This window comes from Antechinus flavipes, chromosome 2 (genome assembly GCF_016432865.1).
Source record: "Antechinus flavipes isolate AdamAnt ecotype Samford, QLD, Australia chromosome 2, AdamAnt_v2, whole genome shotgun sequence".
Lineage (NCBI taxonomy): Eukaryota > Metazoa > Chordata > Mammalia > Dasyuromorphia > Dasyuridae > Antechinus > Antechinus flavipes.
This window is the reverse complement of record NC_067399.1, coordinates 62,182,656-62,199,152: the sequence shown is the minus strand read 5'-3', so window position 1 is coordinate 62,199,152 and position 16,497 is coordinate 62,182,656. Positions and strand designations below refer to the sequence as shown.

General features: G+C 42.9%; 1 protein-coding gene across 2 annotated transcripts in view; it reads right to left on the bottom strand.

Annotated features, from left to right (window-relative positions):
* The window catches only part of CDH16 (cadherin 16), a 42,470-nt gene that overhangs the window by 14,568 nt on the left and 11,405 nt on the right, over positions 1 to 16,497 (bottom strand). For both annotated transcript variants that reach the window (XM_051975069.1, XM_051975068.1), the window contains exons 6-12: positions 15,707 to 15,865; positions 14,136 to 14,332; positions 10,520 to 10,642; positions 8,936 to 9,086; positions 7,094 to 7,318; positions 5,112 to 5,188; positions 4,169 to 4,357 (exon numbers count right to left, since the gene is read on the bottom strand). In XM_051975069.1, coding sequence (XP_051831029.1) covers positions 4,169 to 4,357; positions 5,112 to 5,188; positions 7,094 to 7,318; positions 8,936 to 9,086; positions 10,520 to 10,642; positions 14,136 to 14,332; positions 15,707 to 15,865 — 1,121 coding nt within the window. The remainder of the gene's footprint in view (positions 1 to 4,168; positions 4,358 to 5,111; positions 5,189 to 7,093; positions 7,319 to 8,935; positions 9,087 to 10,519; positions 10,643 to 14,135; positions 14,333 to 15,706; positions 15,866 to 16,497) is intronic.

Genomic DNA, 16,497 nt, shown 5'->3' with positions numbered 1-16,497 from the left:
AGTTTCCCCTGAAAGCTGTAATTCCTCAGAATGACTAACAAAGAGCCAATACGTGGGGGAGGGTCTGGTCTCTGGTGCCAGGGGAAGAGAGGCAAGAAAACTCAGTAAGTCAAAATTTATCTGCTTAAGTCTGTTAGCATCTGCACCTATGTATGTGTCTCTGGAGTTATAATAATAACAATAGCTAGCATTTATAAAGGACCTTAAGGTTTGCTAAGCATTTTATTTGTGGTATTTCAGATGATCCTCACAAAAACCCTGAGAGATGGGTGTTGTTATTATCCTCATTTTATAGATAAGAGATTTATCTCAGATATACATAGCTAGTAAATAAATGTTCGAGGCAGGATTTGAACACAGATCCTGTCCACTCAAAAAAGGAAATAAAGAGAAAGATATAAAAAAAAAAATAAAGATTTATTAAGTACCTTCTCCTCTTGAGGCACTGTGCTAAGCTTTTTATAAATATTATCTTATTTCATTCTCACAATAACCCTATGAGCTAGGTGCTATTTCTTCCTATTTTATAGGTGAACACACTGAGGCAGTCAGAGAGTTAAATAATTTCCCTGAGGTCACACAGCCAGTAAAAGTCTGAGGCTGGATTTGAACTCCAGATCCAGTATTCTAGCTGTAGTTTTTTCCTTTCTTTGTTGTTGTTTTTAAGTTGTTGTCAGTTACCCATTTAGGGTTTTTTTGCAAAGATACTGGAATGGTTTGCTACTTCCTTCTCTAGGTCATTGAACAGTTGAGGAAATTGAGGCAACCAGGTTTAAGTGACTTGCCCAATGTCACGCAGCTAGTAGGTATCTGAGGCTGGATTTGAACTCAGGTGGTCATGACTCCAGGATGGGCACTCCATCCACCCCTTTTCCCTCCCTCTACCATCTCCCTAAATGGTCATCAGCCAGAAGATCTCTAGGGAAGGGAAATCCACAGCCTTTTGAGGCAGTGCTTTCCATTGTGGGTCAGCTCTTGTTGTTATCTTTTTTTCCCCCAATGGAGTTCTCTACAACTTTGCTCTTAGTTATGAGCTCTGGGGTCAAATAGAACCAGCCAAACCCTTTCCGCCTTGCCAGCTCTTCAAGGTCTTGAAGACCCGGATGAGGTCTCCTCCAGATGCCCTTGAACATCTCTCGGATGCGTCAGCCAGAGGTGAGCACAACATTTCCAGCAAGGTCTGATCAAGGCAGAGGACAATAGCACCATCCCTAGTCTGAACCTTAGCTCATAGTGCACAAGCCTTTTTGGCTGCCCCATCAGCCTGAGGTCTCCTAGTCATCTTTCAGCTCATTAACCACCCCATCCCATCTTTTTCAGACTAATTGTCTTATCTTTCAATTTTGTAATTTATTTTTTTCAATCTGTGTGGGATTTTCCATTTATTTCTATTACGCTTCATCTTATTACCCTTACTACTAGTAACAGCTGATATCAATAGGAGTACCTTGGACTTTTTAAATGTTTTTCAGGCATTATCTCCTCTGAGCCTAGAAGTAGCCCAGAGAGAGCAGTACTACTGAGAGTGCTATTCCCATTTTACAGAGGGCTTCAGCTCCTTTGATTCATCCCATCATGCTTGTTGCCTGTGATATTTTTGGATCCTGACTCATCTAGTGTCATCGGAAAAATGGATAAATGTGCTATCTATGCCTTTATTCAAGTCTGACCTAAGTATTAAGCAGTATGGAATGAAGGACAGCTCCCTAGGGCACTACACCAGAGACCTTCTTCCTGGCTGACATAAAATAATAACACTTTGAGTCCAATCATTCAGCAAGTTCCAAAACCACTAACTGTACTCTCGTCTTTGCTAAGATTCCCTATTTTGTCTGTTAGTTAGAATTTTGTCTCTATGTTTGTCAAATGTCTCACTAAAATTTAGCTAAACAACATTGACAGAATTCTCCTAGTAGAGTAGTTCCTAGTAGAGTAGTTTAGCCTATATATATATATATATAAATGACAAAACTTCTACCAAAGTGGATCACAATCTGAATATAACTTGGAGTGCTAGGAACTTGCCTAAAGTCTGGAGAGGTTATAAGGGATTTGCCCCTAGGGGAAAAAGCACCAGGACTTTCCTTCCTCTCTCCTTCCTTCTCTTCCTTTCTTTCTTCCTTATTTTCTTTCTCTTTTCTCTCTTTCTTCCCTCCTTCCTTCCTTTTTATTCTCTTTTTCTCTTTTTTTCTCCCTCTCTTTTTCTTTCTGCTTTCATATCTTCTTTTCTTCTTCCCTTCCTTCTATTCTTCCTCCCTCCCATCTCTTCTTCTTTTCTTTCTTCTCTTCCTTCCTTCCTTCCTCCCGCTCTTCCTCCTTTTCTTCTTTCCTTCTTTCCTTCCTTTGTTTCTTTATTTCCTCCTTCTTTTTTCTTTTTATACTCTCTTTTTCTCTTTCTCTTTTTTCCTTACACTCTTTCTTTGTTCTTTCATTTCTTTCTTGTTCTTCCTTCCTCCCTTCATTTCCCTTTTTCCTCCCTTCCTTCCTCCCTTCCTTCCTTCCTTCCTTCCTCCCTCCCTCCCTTCCTTCCTTCCTTTTTGTTTGTTCCTTTTCTTTTTCTTTCTTTCCTTCTCTATCTTCCTTACTTTCTTTCCATTTAAATACTGTCACTTAATCGTTGTCTGCCTTAGTTTCTTCATTTATAAAATGAGAGTAATAATAGGACCTATCTCCTTGGGCTGTTGAGAGGATCAAATAAGATATTTTTAAAAGGATGAGCACAATGCCTGGACAAAGTAAATGTTTAATAAATACTTATTTCTTTCTTTCCTTTCTCCTACTCAATCAACTCCTAAGGCCCATGATTAGCTCTAGGAGCAACTATAAAGTCCTCTGATAGGTTTTTAAGATTTTTGGAGAAAAGAAAACTCAGAAGAGACCTGATGATGGCTATCTTCAAGTATTTGTCATGTGGGAAGATCAGACTTGTTGTGTTTGGCGCTAATGGAAGTAACCAGGAACAAGGGTGGAAATTCCAAAAAAAGACAAACGTAGGCTTAACGTCAGAAAAATTTCCTAGCAATTACAACTGTCCAAAAGTGCAATGGACTGTCCCAAGGGGCGGTAAACTCCCTCTCCTTGGAAGTTTTCCAGGAGAGACTGGACATCCACTTAATGACCATTTTATAGTGGGGAATCCTTTTGGATATAACTGGTAGATAGACAACTGCTGAGGTCCCTTCCAATTCTCATTCTGTGATCTGCTTCCTGAATGCCTCATCTACATCTTCCCTCTGTCCAGGTGTTCTCTAGTATACTCCCATGACAACATGGCCTTTCTCCCTCTCTTGACTTTGACCCAAACGTCAGGAGATCCAAGTTTAAAGTCTTGCTTCAAGTTTTACTACAGCTGTGTGACCTTGAACAAGATAATTTTCCTTTGTTAATCTCAATTTCTTTGTCTATAAAATGGACATAGTAGTATTTTTACTGTCTACCTCCCAATATTGCTCCCCTAAAAGCCCCAGATCTTTTTTTCAGAGCAGCTGATATCTAGCATGCCTTCCCTCTCCTATACTTGTAATGTGGTTAATCAATGTATAGAACTTTATATTTGTCCTTATGGAATTTATTTTATGAGGTTCAGCCTTTTTGGACTTTATCATCTGGTATGTTAGCGCTCTCTCTCCTTCTGGTATCATGCACAAATATAAGAGCATGCCATCTATGACTTTATTTAAGTCATTAATAAAAATCAATAGATTAAAAACCATTTGCACCCTCCCCCCCCCCACAAAACTAGTATAGTTATTAATTAGCTCGTAAGTGTCTGAGGCTGGATTTGAACTCAGCACCTCCTGACTCCCAGGTCAGTGCTCTATCCAGTACACAGCAAACCTTAAACTGCTGGGGAAGGGGGAGTCACGATCATTAGTATATATCACATGGCTGTATGGATATCACACTTGGGCGTACCCCAGACTCATGTAGCTGCTGGATTTCTGCTGTGTTACACACACACACACACACACACACACACACACACACACACCAGTTCCCTTCATTCAACTCCCTGCAGTCCGTTCCTAAATGCCCAGAATGGGTGCTTGAGCAGGGAAGGTCTCTGCCCCCCCCCAGATCTCTCTCAGTCCCAGGGGCAGGGAATGGAGCCCCCCAAGAGAAGCTCCAGTTGCTCTGTCCCATGAGCGTCCCTCCCCCGGCCCCTCACCTTCTGAAGCCGAATGTCCGCGTGGCCACTCTGCGGGTCTGAGTCTAGGACAAATGTCCCATCGGGGTCTCCCTCCACAATGGAGAACTCAATCCTGGTGTACTCAGGGTCCAGGTCAGCATCTGTGGCCGTGACTGTGGCTACTCGCGTCCCTGGCACTGTATCCTCGGGAAGGCTGACTGGTCCGTACTGAGAGCAAGAGACAGGACATCCCAGAGAGGCGGAATAGAAGGGAAAGAGCCCCAGATCGCGGCTCTGGGATCGAATCCCCACTCTGCTCTTTACTGTGATGGGAAAAGTCATTTCTCATCTCTGGATCTTAGTTTCCCAATCTTGTAAAATGAGGATGTTTGACTAGATGATCTAGTCAAGTTCCTTTCTGGCTATAAATCCTCTGATCAGCCCCAGGATAAAGAGGATTTAGCACAATGGAAGAAAAGAAAGGAAATGAACATTTATTAAATGCCTACTATGTTCTGGGCACTGCATTAAGTGCTTTACAAATGTTTTCTCAGGGGCAGCGAGGTGGCGCAGTAGTTAGAGCACCAGCCCTGAAGTCAGAAGGACCTGAGTTCAAATTTAGTCTCAGACACTTAACACTTCCTGGCTGTTGTGACCTGGGGCAAGTCACTTAACCCCAATTGCCTTAGCAAAAAGCAAACAAACAACCACCTTAGGATGAAAGTGCTCTTATTATCCCCATTTTACAGTTGAGGAAACTGAGGCAAACAGAGATTAAATGACTTGCCCTCAATGACATAGCTAGTAAGTGTCTGAGACTGGATTTGACCTCAGGTTGTTGTTGGTTTTTTTTTTTTTTTTTTTTTTTTTTACTCCAGTGCTCTATCTATAGCTGGGGACTTGATATTTTTCCCTCTGGGTCTCTGGGTCCTTCCCCAGCTCCTCCCACACCACTCTCTTGGCTACATCCCTCTCTTGTTACCTGTGAAGCTGTGAATACAGGGGCATGGTCATTCACATCCAGAACCTTGATGGTGACTTCACAGGTGCTGCTCAAACCTAGAAGCCACAAAATTACCAAAAACACCTCTCAGAGATTCTCTTGGCACATCCCTACCTGAGAAGAGAGTCCCATTATAAAATCCTTGACAAATTGTCATTAAATCTCAGCTTGAAGACCTCCAGCCATGGAAAACTCACTTCTTCCTCAGGCACCCCATTCTTTTTTTGCACATTTCTAACGATTAGGAAGTTTTCTTTTTTTGAAGAACCTAAATCCATTTCTGCAGCCCATGGTTCCCAAAGCTAATTCTGGGCTGAGGCTGGTGGGAAAAGCAAAACAAGTTTAATCCCTCCCCAAAAATAGTCCTACAAATACTCGAAGACAGTAATTGTGTTTCCCCGAAGTTTTTTTCTTCTCCAGATTAAGTATCCCTATGTTCTTCAGCACATCTATCTATGAAATGGGTCTGGGATGCCCTCATCTAGGGTCAACTAAATGGAGCATTGGCCCTAAAAATAGGAAGAACTGAGTTCAAATTCAACCTCATTCCCTTATTATATGATCTTGGAAAAGTCACTTAACTGTGATAAGCCTCAGTTTTTGCATCTATAAAATGCAGATAATAATAGCATCTGTGGAACTGTTGTGAAGATCAAATGAGATAATATTTGTAAAGTGTATAGTGCCTAGTACATAGTAGGTGCTTAAATGCTTATTTCCCCCTGTTCCTTCCCTAATGGTTAATAATAGCTAACATTTATATAATATTTTAAGGTCACAGAACACTTTACAAATATTATCTCATTTGATTCTCACAACAATCCTGTAGAGGCTGTAATTATCCCCATTTTTACAGATGTGGAAACTGAAGTAAATAGCAGTTAAATGACTCTTCCAAGATCATACAAGGGTCTGAAACTAAATTTGAATTCAGAACTTTCTGACTCTAGGTTTTTTCTTTACAATATCACCTAGTTGCCCTCCTCTGTACCCACTCCACTCCAGGAAACACTGAGTGTTTGGGGAAGTTCCAGGTCACATCTTCCAGGGGACCTTCAGGGGCTATCCCTAAGAAGGAGGCAGCCGACAAAAGGACAGACAAAACATGACTGTATCCCGCTGGACGGAAGTGTCTGAGAGGAGGCAATACCCTCCCTGAAGATATCTAAGGGCAGATCCTAGGGGGTGGCCCAGGTCACTCAGTCAATCACTGAGCAGAGACAGCATGCAAATACAGGCAGTATAAACAGGAGGTAATCTCAGAGGGAAGAAGGCATTAGGGAGACCAGCAAAGACCTCCTGCAGAAGGCACAATTGGAAATGAGTCTTGAAGAAAAACCGGTTGGGAAAAGAAAGGGGAAAGTATCCAGTTATGGAGAAAAGCCAGTTTTGAAGAGACATTGAGATGGGAAATGAGATATCTTGCTGGAAGAACAGTGAGAAAGCCCCATTGCCCCCAGTATGTGGAGAGGAGTCAGTGTAAGAAATGTAGACAGGGGCTAAGTTACCCAGGGCTTTCAAAGCCAAACAGAGCATTTCTCTCTGATTCTGAAAGTCATAGGGAGACAGTGGGGTTAAATGAGTAGGGAGGTGGCTGGTCAGACCTGGCCTTTAGGAAAATCCCTTTGGCAGCAGAGTGAAGGATGGATGGGTGGGGGAGAATCCCAAGCCACTTAAACATTCAGAAATCTTTTATGGTAGTGCAAGTGAGAGGTGATGAGAATGTGTTTCAGGCTGGGGACTGTGTAAGTGGAGAAAAAATTAAACATGGGAAAGATGATAGAAAAAATAAGATTTGAATATGCTGGGTGAGTGAAGGGGAGAAGGCAAGAGTGTCCTCAAGGCTGGTGACTGGGACATTGGTAGTATTCTCAACAATAATAGGAAAGTTGGGAAGAAGGCAGGGTGTGGGGAGAAAGCGGATGAATTCTGCTTTGGACAGGGATCTTACAGACAATTACCCCCTTCTTCCCCAGCTAGGTCGGCAGCGAGCACCAGCAACTTGTAGAGTTCTCCTGCCCTGATCAGGGTGTCCTGGACCACAATTGCCCCTGTGTGATGGTCCACAGTGAAGGAGGACCCCTCGGGTCCAGGAGGGTCCTGGCTGAGAAGCTTGTAAACCACGTGGGAGTTAGGAGTATTGAGGTCATCAGCATCTGTGGCCTGAAGCCTGGTCACCTCCATACCTATACACGAGGGGAATAGCAGCTGTCAGTGGGAGTGCACAGTAGGACCGCAGATTCAGTCCAATGATATGATAGTCATGATTGGCTCCTGACCAGATCATACCTCAAGCATGGTCTGTTCATGATTCATTAGGTTTGACCACAATCTGACTGTAACCATGACTTGACTATGGCCTTCCACAGGACACTCCACAAACAAGAGTCTGATGAGTAGCATTTTCCCATTTTCACTCAGATTTCCCCCCAATGGTCTCATTAAATAATTCAATTTGGCAAACATTAATTATGCACTTATTATGTCCAATGTATTTTGCTGGGACTTGGGGATACAGACAGCCCACAGCCTCCAGGGGATTCCATTTAACTAGAGGGAGGCTGCCCTTGCACAGATACATAAATACATAGTGGTTGATTTGGGACACTCTTGAGAGGTCATTTTCACTTCCATCTGAATATAATCAACAGCTCCAAGCCATCCCTGGCCATCCTTAGCCATCTTCCATTCTGGTTCTTCATTTCCTAGAACCTAAGAAGGGGGTATAAAATACCCCCTTCCTGCCCTGTCCTCTTCCCATCCTTTTGTCCTCAATGTGGTGGTTTTGGAAAGCTTGCATTTTTTCTTTTGAAAACTGTCAAACTGTCCTTATCCTTTGGCCTTTTATCTATTAGGGAATGTTGCTATATATTCATATTGTATGTATGTGAATATGTGTATATTACATATTGCTATACATTTCCTATATATCTTGGCTATCAGAACTTTATCAGAGAAATTAGCTGCAAAGTAAAAATCAGTGAATTCTTTATCTTCTAATTGTAACTGCTTCGAGTTTGCTTGTACAAAATTTCAATTTGGTATAGTGGAAATTATCATTTTATCTTTCACACTCATCTCTATCCCTTATTTAGTTAAGAATTCTCCTCCTAAATATGTTTAGCATGACTTTACATGTATAAAATCAATATCTTATTGCTTGCCTTCTAAAAGTGGGGGAAGGGATAAAGGAGGGGAGAGATTTTTAAAACTCAAAAATTTAAAAAATTAATTGGGAGATATTTAACAAAGTAAATAAAATAAATCTATAATAAATATAATAATAAAATAAAAATAAAGTAAATAAAATATTTTTTTTTAAAGGATGAAAAAAGAATTCTATCCATCTTCCTCCTTTGTCTCATTTGTTTCTGATATGACCCCTCATATTTAGAACTTGCATCCGTTTGGAGCTTTTTGTGTAATATGGCTTATGAGGAGTGGATCTCACCTCTAGTTTCTGTCAGACTGTCCCGGACTTCTCAGCAGTTTTCAGCCAATAGGGAAGTCCTGAGCCCCGAGATTGTGTCCTTGGGTTTATAGGACACCGCTACTATGGCCAGTTGCTTTTGAGGCATGTTTACCTCCTCTGTTCCATTGATCAAACTTCCGATTTTTTAAAACACCAGGAACACGGTTTTGACGGTGACTGATTTTTAGCTTGGTTTGAGACAGCTGAGGAAACCGCGAGCTGGAAGGGGAAAGTGGCGCGGGCCGGAGCGCACAGTGGCTGCACTGGGACGCTAGTAGCGGTCTCCTGACTTCTCCCGGGAGATCGGCCCCGTCCCAGAATCCCGGCTCACCTGTCGGACTGAGCTCAGGGACCTCAGCCGGGGCTTCGGCCGGGGGGCACCGGGGGGCGTTGTCGTTCTCGTCCATCACGAGGACCGTTAGCGACAGAGGGTCACTGTAAGCCAGGCCCTCCGCGTTCCTGGGCCACACGGAGAGCAGGTACTGTCGGGAGCAAAGCGCCAGGTGAGGGCGGCCGGGGAGGGGACGGGCTGCGCAGGGCGCGCGGCTCTGGGTGTGTGTGTGTGTGGTGGATCTGCACCCACAGGTGCCGCAGGTGGGCTTCTTCCCAGCCACGGCCGCTGCATTTTCCTTACACACACGTACATATAATTTGTTACTTTATAATATATATAAATACGTGTGAGGTAATATAAATGTGTGAAGTGTAATATACATTGCATAGGTGTGTATTCCCTACAAAATGTAAAATGAAAATGCAGAGGCTGCCCCTGGGAAGAAGCCCAGCTGTGTGTCTGTATGTGTGTTTTTACACACATATATACATGGAAGTAGGTATACGTGTGTACATATGAATATACATGCATAACATATAGATATATACATATATACATACTATAAACTTCATATATACAAAGACATAGACAGATAGACAGACAGATACCTTCAGCTAAAGGCTGAAACTACATCTGCTGTAGCTGTGAGAGGGATTCCCAGGAGCTTGGTCTGAGTGGTCCCCACCCCCACTCACTCCCACAATCCAGTCTAAGAGACCACAGCTCTTGGATAGCCTGGGAACACTTCTGATGCACCACTACCTCTCCTGGGTCCCCTCAAGATAAAAGATGACATTGATGGTAAAAATGTTTGTTTTTTTTTAACCATCAAAAATTGATGATGAAAATTCTCATCAAATTAGTGTAACCAGAGGTTAAAAGTATAGGAGTAGGTTATTGCCACGCCCCAACATCCCCAAGTCCCCTCAACACACACATGTGCACATACATACACATACATGTACACAATGCACATACCCCCACATACACATCCCTCTCCCTCTTCTTCTCTCTGTCTCTTCATCTCTTTCTACCTCTCTGTTTCTTTGTATGTCTGTCTGTGTCTGTGTCTCTGTTTCTCTGTCTGTGTCTGTGTCTCTCTGTCTCTGTTTCTTTGTCTCGCTATCTATCTCTGTCTCTCTGTATGTCTGTTTCTGTTTCTCTCTCTCTTTTTGTCTTTCTCTCTGTCTCTCTCTGTCTTTGTCTCTCTCTGTCTCTCTTTCTCTCTGTCTCGGTCTCTGTCTCTCTCTCTCTCTCTGTCTCTGTTCTCTGTGTCTTTCTGTCTGACTGTCTCTCTCTCCTCTGTTTCTCTTCCTGTCTCTGTCTCTGTCTCTCTGTCTCTCTGTCTCTGTCTTTGTCTCCCTCTGTCTCTCTCTCTGTCTCTGTCTCTCTCTTTCTCTCTGTCTCTCTCTCTCTCTCTGTCTCTGTTTCTCTGTGTCTGTCTGTCTGACTGTCTCTCTCTCCTCTCTTTGTTTCTGTTTCTGTCTCTGTCTCTGTTTCTCTGTCTCTCTGTCTCTCTCTCTCATTCTCTGTCTCTGTCTCCAAATACCAACTTCTCCCAACAACCACGACTCTATTCACCTTATCTTGCATCTCCCGGTCCAGTTCCTGGGTCAAGCAGATGTTTCCCTCGTGGGTCACTCTGAAGGGCCCTGGGGGCTGGCTTTCCAGGTGGTATTCCACACCCCCACCACTCCAGTGCACCTGGGCAAGGTGAAGGTTGGAGACAGGATGAGGGAACAATGCAGGGAAGGGGGACTAGGCAGAGGCCTTCACCGAGAGCCGGGCCAAGCCCCTTCTTCATAGGTTCATTTTCATCAACCCCAATATGCAGAAATCCGGGTCAGCCACCTTTCCTTTCTTGTAATGAATGGTCAGTTGGAGAGTTCTCAGGTCCTGAAGGGAATGGAGCTTCTTTCTACTCCCCACACTTTCTGGACAGGAGGCAGTATGAACCATGGGTCGGGAGACCTGCATCTGACTCTTGAATCTGCCCTGAGCAAAGTCCCCAGGGGACCTCAGGTGAATCACAGAACTTTATGCTATTCAAGAGGTTTGTTTGTCAGGCCTGTGGTCCGTAAAGCAGGGGATGCTTCTTTCAGAGGAGGGAGACAATAGAGTCTTCAGAGAAGTTTTATTAGTGCCTATGAGACTGCTTCTCCAACTCCTCTCACTGATCATAAATAAGTCCCTGGGACCAGTTCAGCCGCTTGAGACCATTATTTTGTTTTTCTACTCTTGTCTCATACTGATCCCTGCTAAGTTGTCTAGAATCCAGCCAAACTGGACTGTTGCCTTTGCCCCCACAAAGCCTGGACTTCCTTACTTTTCTGCTCCTGCTTCCCCCAGGGTCACAACGTCTTTGCTATCCCTCTCAAAAACTGAAATCCAAGTCATGTTTGATTCTTTGTGACCCCATTTGGGGTTTTCTTGGCAAGAATAATGGAATGGTTTGTCATTTTCTTTTCCGGCTCGTTTTACAGAAAACTGAGACAAAATATGTTAAATAATTTCCCCAGTTAAGCTAGTCAGTACCTGAGGCTGGATTTGAACTCAGAAAGATGAATCTTCCTGATTTCAAATTGCCATTTAGCTGCCTCATCCTTAAAAGACCAGCTCCTATACCATCACCTCCAGGAAGCCTTCTGATTCCCCTGGCTGAGAATAGCTTGTCTAGTTGATCTCATACTTCACTTTATTTTATATCTCTCTGTTGTACAGACTTTTTAATATAATGTCAGATCCCTGAAAAGGCATTAAGTTCAATGGAGGAAGATTGTATTTAATTTAAACTTTGTATCTCCCCCTATAAAGTAGGCACTTCATAAATATTAGTTTAATTGAATTAAATAGAGACCTTACAGTGGAATGGAAAGGACTCTGAATCTGGATGGAGTCGGAGGACCTGGATCCAAGCCTCAGTTTACCTATTTACTTAATCTATGTGATCTTGAATGTGTTACCTGTCCACTGAACACCTCCGTTTCTTTATCTGTATATTTAGATGATCTCTAAAATCCTTTCTATGATCCCATGAATTCTGGTGCTGAAGGGGAACTTAGCCACCATCTTGTCTTCCCCCTTCGTTTTACTTATATTGATAAAGAGACTAACCCAGAAAAAGGGAAGAACATAGCCCAAGAGCATGGATCTAGGAAGAACTGAAACCAGGGGTCCTGCCTCCAGCCAGTATTCTCTCACCCTCTCCTGCTGCAATTAAAGCCTCAGAGATCTGGCAATTGGACATTGGCAAAGGTCGAGTCTGGGCTGACCCCCAGACCTTCCACTGAGGAGGGGAAAGTTGGGACAGGAGTAGGTGGAAGGGGGTCCTATCCCAGAACAAGGGCTTCCATCTGAGGCAGGATGGAGCACTGGGCGTGAAGTTCAAAGGCCTGATCAGGTTCAAGTCCAGCCTCAGACATTTACTAGCCATGTGACCCTGGGATCTCTTTTTGTCTCAGTTTCTTCAACTGTAAAATGGGGATTATAATAGCAGTGACCTCCCAGAGTTTTTATGAAGATTAAATGAGATATTATCTGTAAAATCCTTATCATAGTGCTGGGACACAGTCGGCCTTATACAAATATGTATTTCCTTTCTTTCCTCCTCCTAAGTTAAGCTAGCCTTCATCTGGGTCACTGCTGAAGGAGTTCTGGGGGACGGGGCGGTCTGGGGGCCAGGGAGGAGGAGAGGGAATGGGGTCTCTTGGGCCATGTGACGCACATCTCCAAGTATGTGGCTTTCTCCCCTTCCCAGGCCCCCCTACGGGCGGTTATGGCCGAGTGGGCTATTTTAAGTTACCCACTGGCCCAGGGCATTCCAGGGGATTCCCCAATGGTGCTGGGGAGGGTGGTGCTGCGGGGGAGGGGAAGGAGCTTAGTTAGGCTCCTCTGGACTCTTGTCTGGAAGCTAAGACTCTCTGAAAGGCATTCCTGTCTGTGGGCGTGAATCCCTAGAGATGGTGTTAAGTTTTCTCACCATGAGGGAGCCAGCAGGGGCTAAGGGCTGTCTATGCAGGGAAGCCCAGAGGTAGAAGGAGAGGCTGGGACCCTTCAGGTCTCTGGCTTCTTGCAGCCTACTCAGGACCCTCCAATGGATGGAGCCAAGGAAGGAAAAAACCCTCTACTGAGATTATAAAATCCCTGAGGACAAAATTCATATTTTCTCCCAAAGTCTGAGACCCTTACTGTTAACCTGTGCGCTCTTGTAGGCTGTAAGAGAGGATGTTTAAGGTAATGAGAATGAGAATGGCAGAACTTATCATGGATGAGACCTTTGGAGGTGACAAAGGGCCATCGAGCAAAGAACCATTATCTTGGGTAGAGTAGTCAGGTTGTAGTGTCATAAAACTACTATTGACATATAAAATGTAGGCTTCTTGGATTATGTAATTCTAGCCCCATGGAATTGTGCACTTGCAGACTCACAGAGCAACCTAAACTTCTGGAACCATATCTATCCTCAGAAATACAGACCCCTTGCACCATGAAATACAGATTCATGGCAGCATAGGACTCCAGGATGAGAAAATCCCTTAGTGATTATCTAGCACAAGCCCTTTATGCTGCAAATGAGGAAACTGAAGATCAGAGAGAAGTGATTGGTAGCTTAGATGGTTAAGTGCAGAGACAGCTTGCTACCTATGTGTTTAAGTCACTTAAATATCCTGTGCCTCAGTTTCCTCATCTGTAAATAGCATCTCTCTCTCAGAGTTATCAGGAGAAGTGGTGTGAAACTCCCATAAAAACTGGGCCATCCCTCTGGGTCACATATTGACTTAATTTTAAAATGTAATGTTCCCTATTTTTATTGTATTTTTATTTGGTTAAATATTTTCCAATGACATTTTAATCTGGTTTGGGCTTTACTCAGGAATGCTATGTTTGATGCCTCAGATTATGAGAATCAAGTGAGTTAACATGTAATAAGCTTTGCAAACCTTAAAGCACTACATAAATTTTAGTTATTATTGTGCTGTTGCTGTTAATCCAACTTCATTCTGGTAGATAATGATCCTAGGATTGGTAAATGGCAGAGCCTGGACTAAAACTCAGGTCTCCTGACTCCTTCTGTTCTATTAACAATCTCCACAAAAGTGCTTGTTGCTTCTTATATGGATTCTATATAAATAATTTTAAAGTGATCCTTCCTAGGTTGCCATTTCTTGATCTCTAAATAGGTTATGCTCTTACTTACATGGGTGAAGGAATTGGGACACAGATTCTGAAGATTTTCTGCCAAGTGGATCGAATCATGAACAAACCAAGTATTTGCCACCACAACAATATTCACGGTGGCCATGGTTCGGTGGCCTGAGGCTTGGTCCCCTAGGTCTTTTACCTGCACCAGCAACTGGTAGTTACTTACAATAGCAGGATCAAGCTCAGAGCTTCCTACAAGATACAGAAGAAAGAAGTCATTATTTGTAGGTCGGAGTGGAGGCAAATCCACTAGAAACTCACAACCTCTGTCTGGGGTCTGGTATCAGGACAGATTCAGGTGTCCTCAAACTACAGCCGCGGGCCAGATGAGCTAGCTGAGGACAATTATCCCCCTCTATGGCTATGAAGTTTCTTTATTTAAAGGCCCACAAAACAAACTTTTTGTTTTTACTATAGTCCAGCCCTCCAACAGTCTGAGGACAGTGAACTGGCCCCTATTTAAAAAGTTTGACGATCCCTGGATTAGAATGTCCAAATGCTATTGGGAAGAAATTGTGATACACAGCAATCAGAGGTATCAGAAAATAGCTATGGGAGCTATAAGCTCTTTGGGTAAATGCAGATGATTAGATGGATGAATGAAGAGATGGATACAGGAATGGTGGGTGGGTGGATAGATGGATGGATGGATGGATCTCTGCATAGGTGAGTATTTGGATGAATGAATGGATGAGTGTATGAGTGTAGGTGGGAGCAATCAGGAAAGTTATTTGGTCTAAGACAGGAGTTAGACTTGGGACCTAACGGGGAGGACAAATTTCCTCCTAATATTAATACTAGAGAGATTTGTCTCCTTAATGATACAATTCTAGGATTGTAACATTCTAGGATAGTAGATTTAGAACAGCAAAGGTCCTCAAAGACCATTTAAACCAAACCCCTATTTTATAGATGAGGAAAATGAGGCCCAAGGAAACTTAATGATTTGTGTGGTCCCAAAAGTAGTAGTTTCTTTCTTTCTTTCTTTCTTTCTTTCTTTCTTTCTTTCTTTCTTTCTTTCTTTCTTTCTTTCTTTCTTTCTTTCTTTCTTTCTTTCTTTCTTTCTTTCTTTCTTTCTTTCCTTCTTTCCTTCTTTCTTTCTTTTTTTCTTCCTTCTTTCTTCTTTCTTTCTTCCTTCTTTCCTTCTTTCCTTCCTTCTTTCTTTCTTTTTTTCTTTCTTTCTTTCTTTTTTTCTTTCTTTCTTTCTTTCTTTCTTTCTTTCTTTCTTTCTTTCTTTCTTTCTTTCTTTCTTTCTTTCTAGATTACCACCTGGGAAAGCATCTGTGCTTTCATGACTCTTAATGTTTGGATCAATTGGCTTATGAAATTATTGCTAATTGTAAAATTTACCATAAGGAGAAGGATGAAAGATAAGGGGGAATTATGTACTCCCAGGATCAATATTTAGGAAGGAGCTTCTTTACTGCTACCATCCCATGGACCTGGAGCCCCTTCCCTGAGAACAGTAAAGTTCAGAAATCTGGCTTTCATGTTTCCACATTCTCCTCCAAGACCCTCCAAGGCCCAAGGCCGTCGGAGTGGTTGGGGGACATGGGATCTACTTACCCTTCTCACTGAGGGCAAGGCCTCCTGTCCTGGCTTCCAGATGGAACATGTCCGGGGAGGGCTGGGCTGGAATCTGGCTCAGGATGTGGTAACGCAGGTCCGAGTGGGCTGTACCTGGTTCATCCCCATCTGTGGCGCTGAGATAGAGGAAGGGTATATCTGACCAGAGGAATGAGAGAGAGAGAGAGAGAGAGAGAGAGAGAGAGAGAGAGAGAGAGAGAGAGAGAAGTAGTGTGATGGTTGAATGATTGCTCTTAGAAGGACCACATCATTTCAATTACCCTCCTGACATCTTTTAACATTCACCCCAAATTCCTCCATATGCTACTTCTCCCGGGTACCATGGATAATATTATTTAGAGTTTTAAAAGGACATTTGAAATCATCTAGATCAATCCTTGTATTTTATATTTATTATATGTATAAGAAAAGTGGCTTGATTAAAGTCACACAGCTAGTAAATAGAAGAGTCAGAATTGAAACTCAGGAATCCTGACTGTAGATCTAATCTACTTTCCATTGTACTATAATCTAGAGGAATGGCACAGACTTGCAGTCATGAAGAACTGAGTTCACATCCACCCTCAGGTACTTCCTAGTTTATGTGGCCTGAGTTAAGCCATTTAACTTGTCTCAGCCTGTTTCATCATCTGTAAAATTACCTCATAGGATTGTTCTAAGGATCAATACTAGCTGTCATCATAAGGGTCCTGGTTTTCCATGAGGACCATTCCTACTTTATTTACTTACCCCTAACACACTCATGTTTCCCAACTTATTGATCTAGTTCT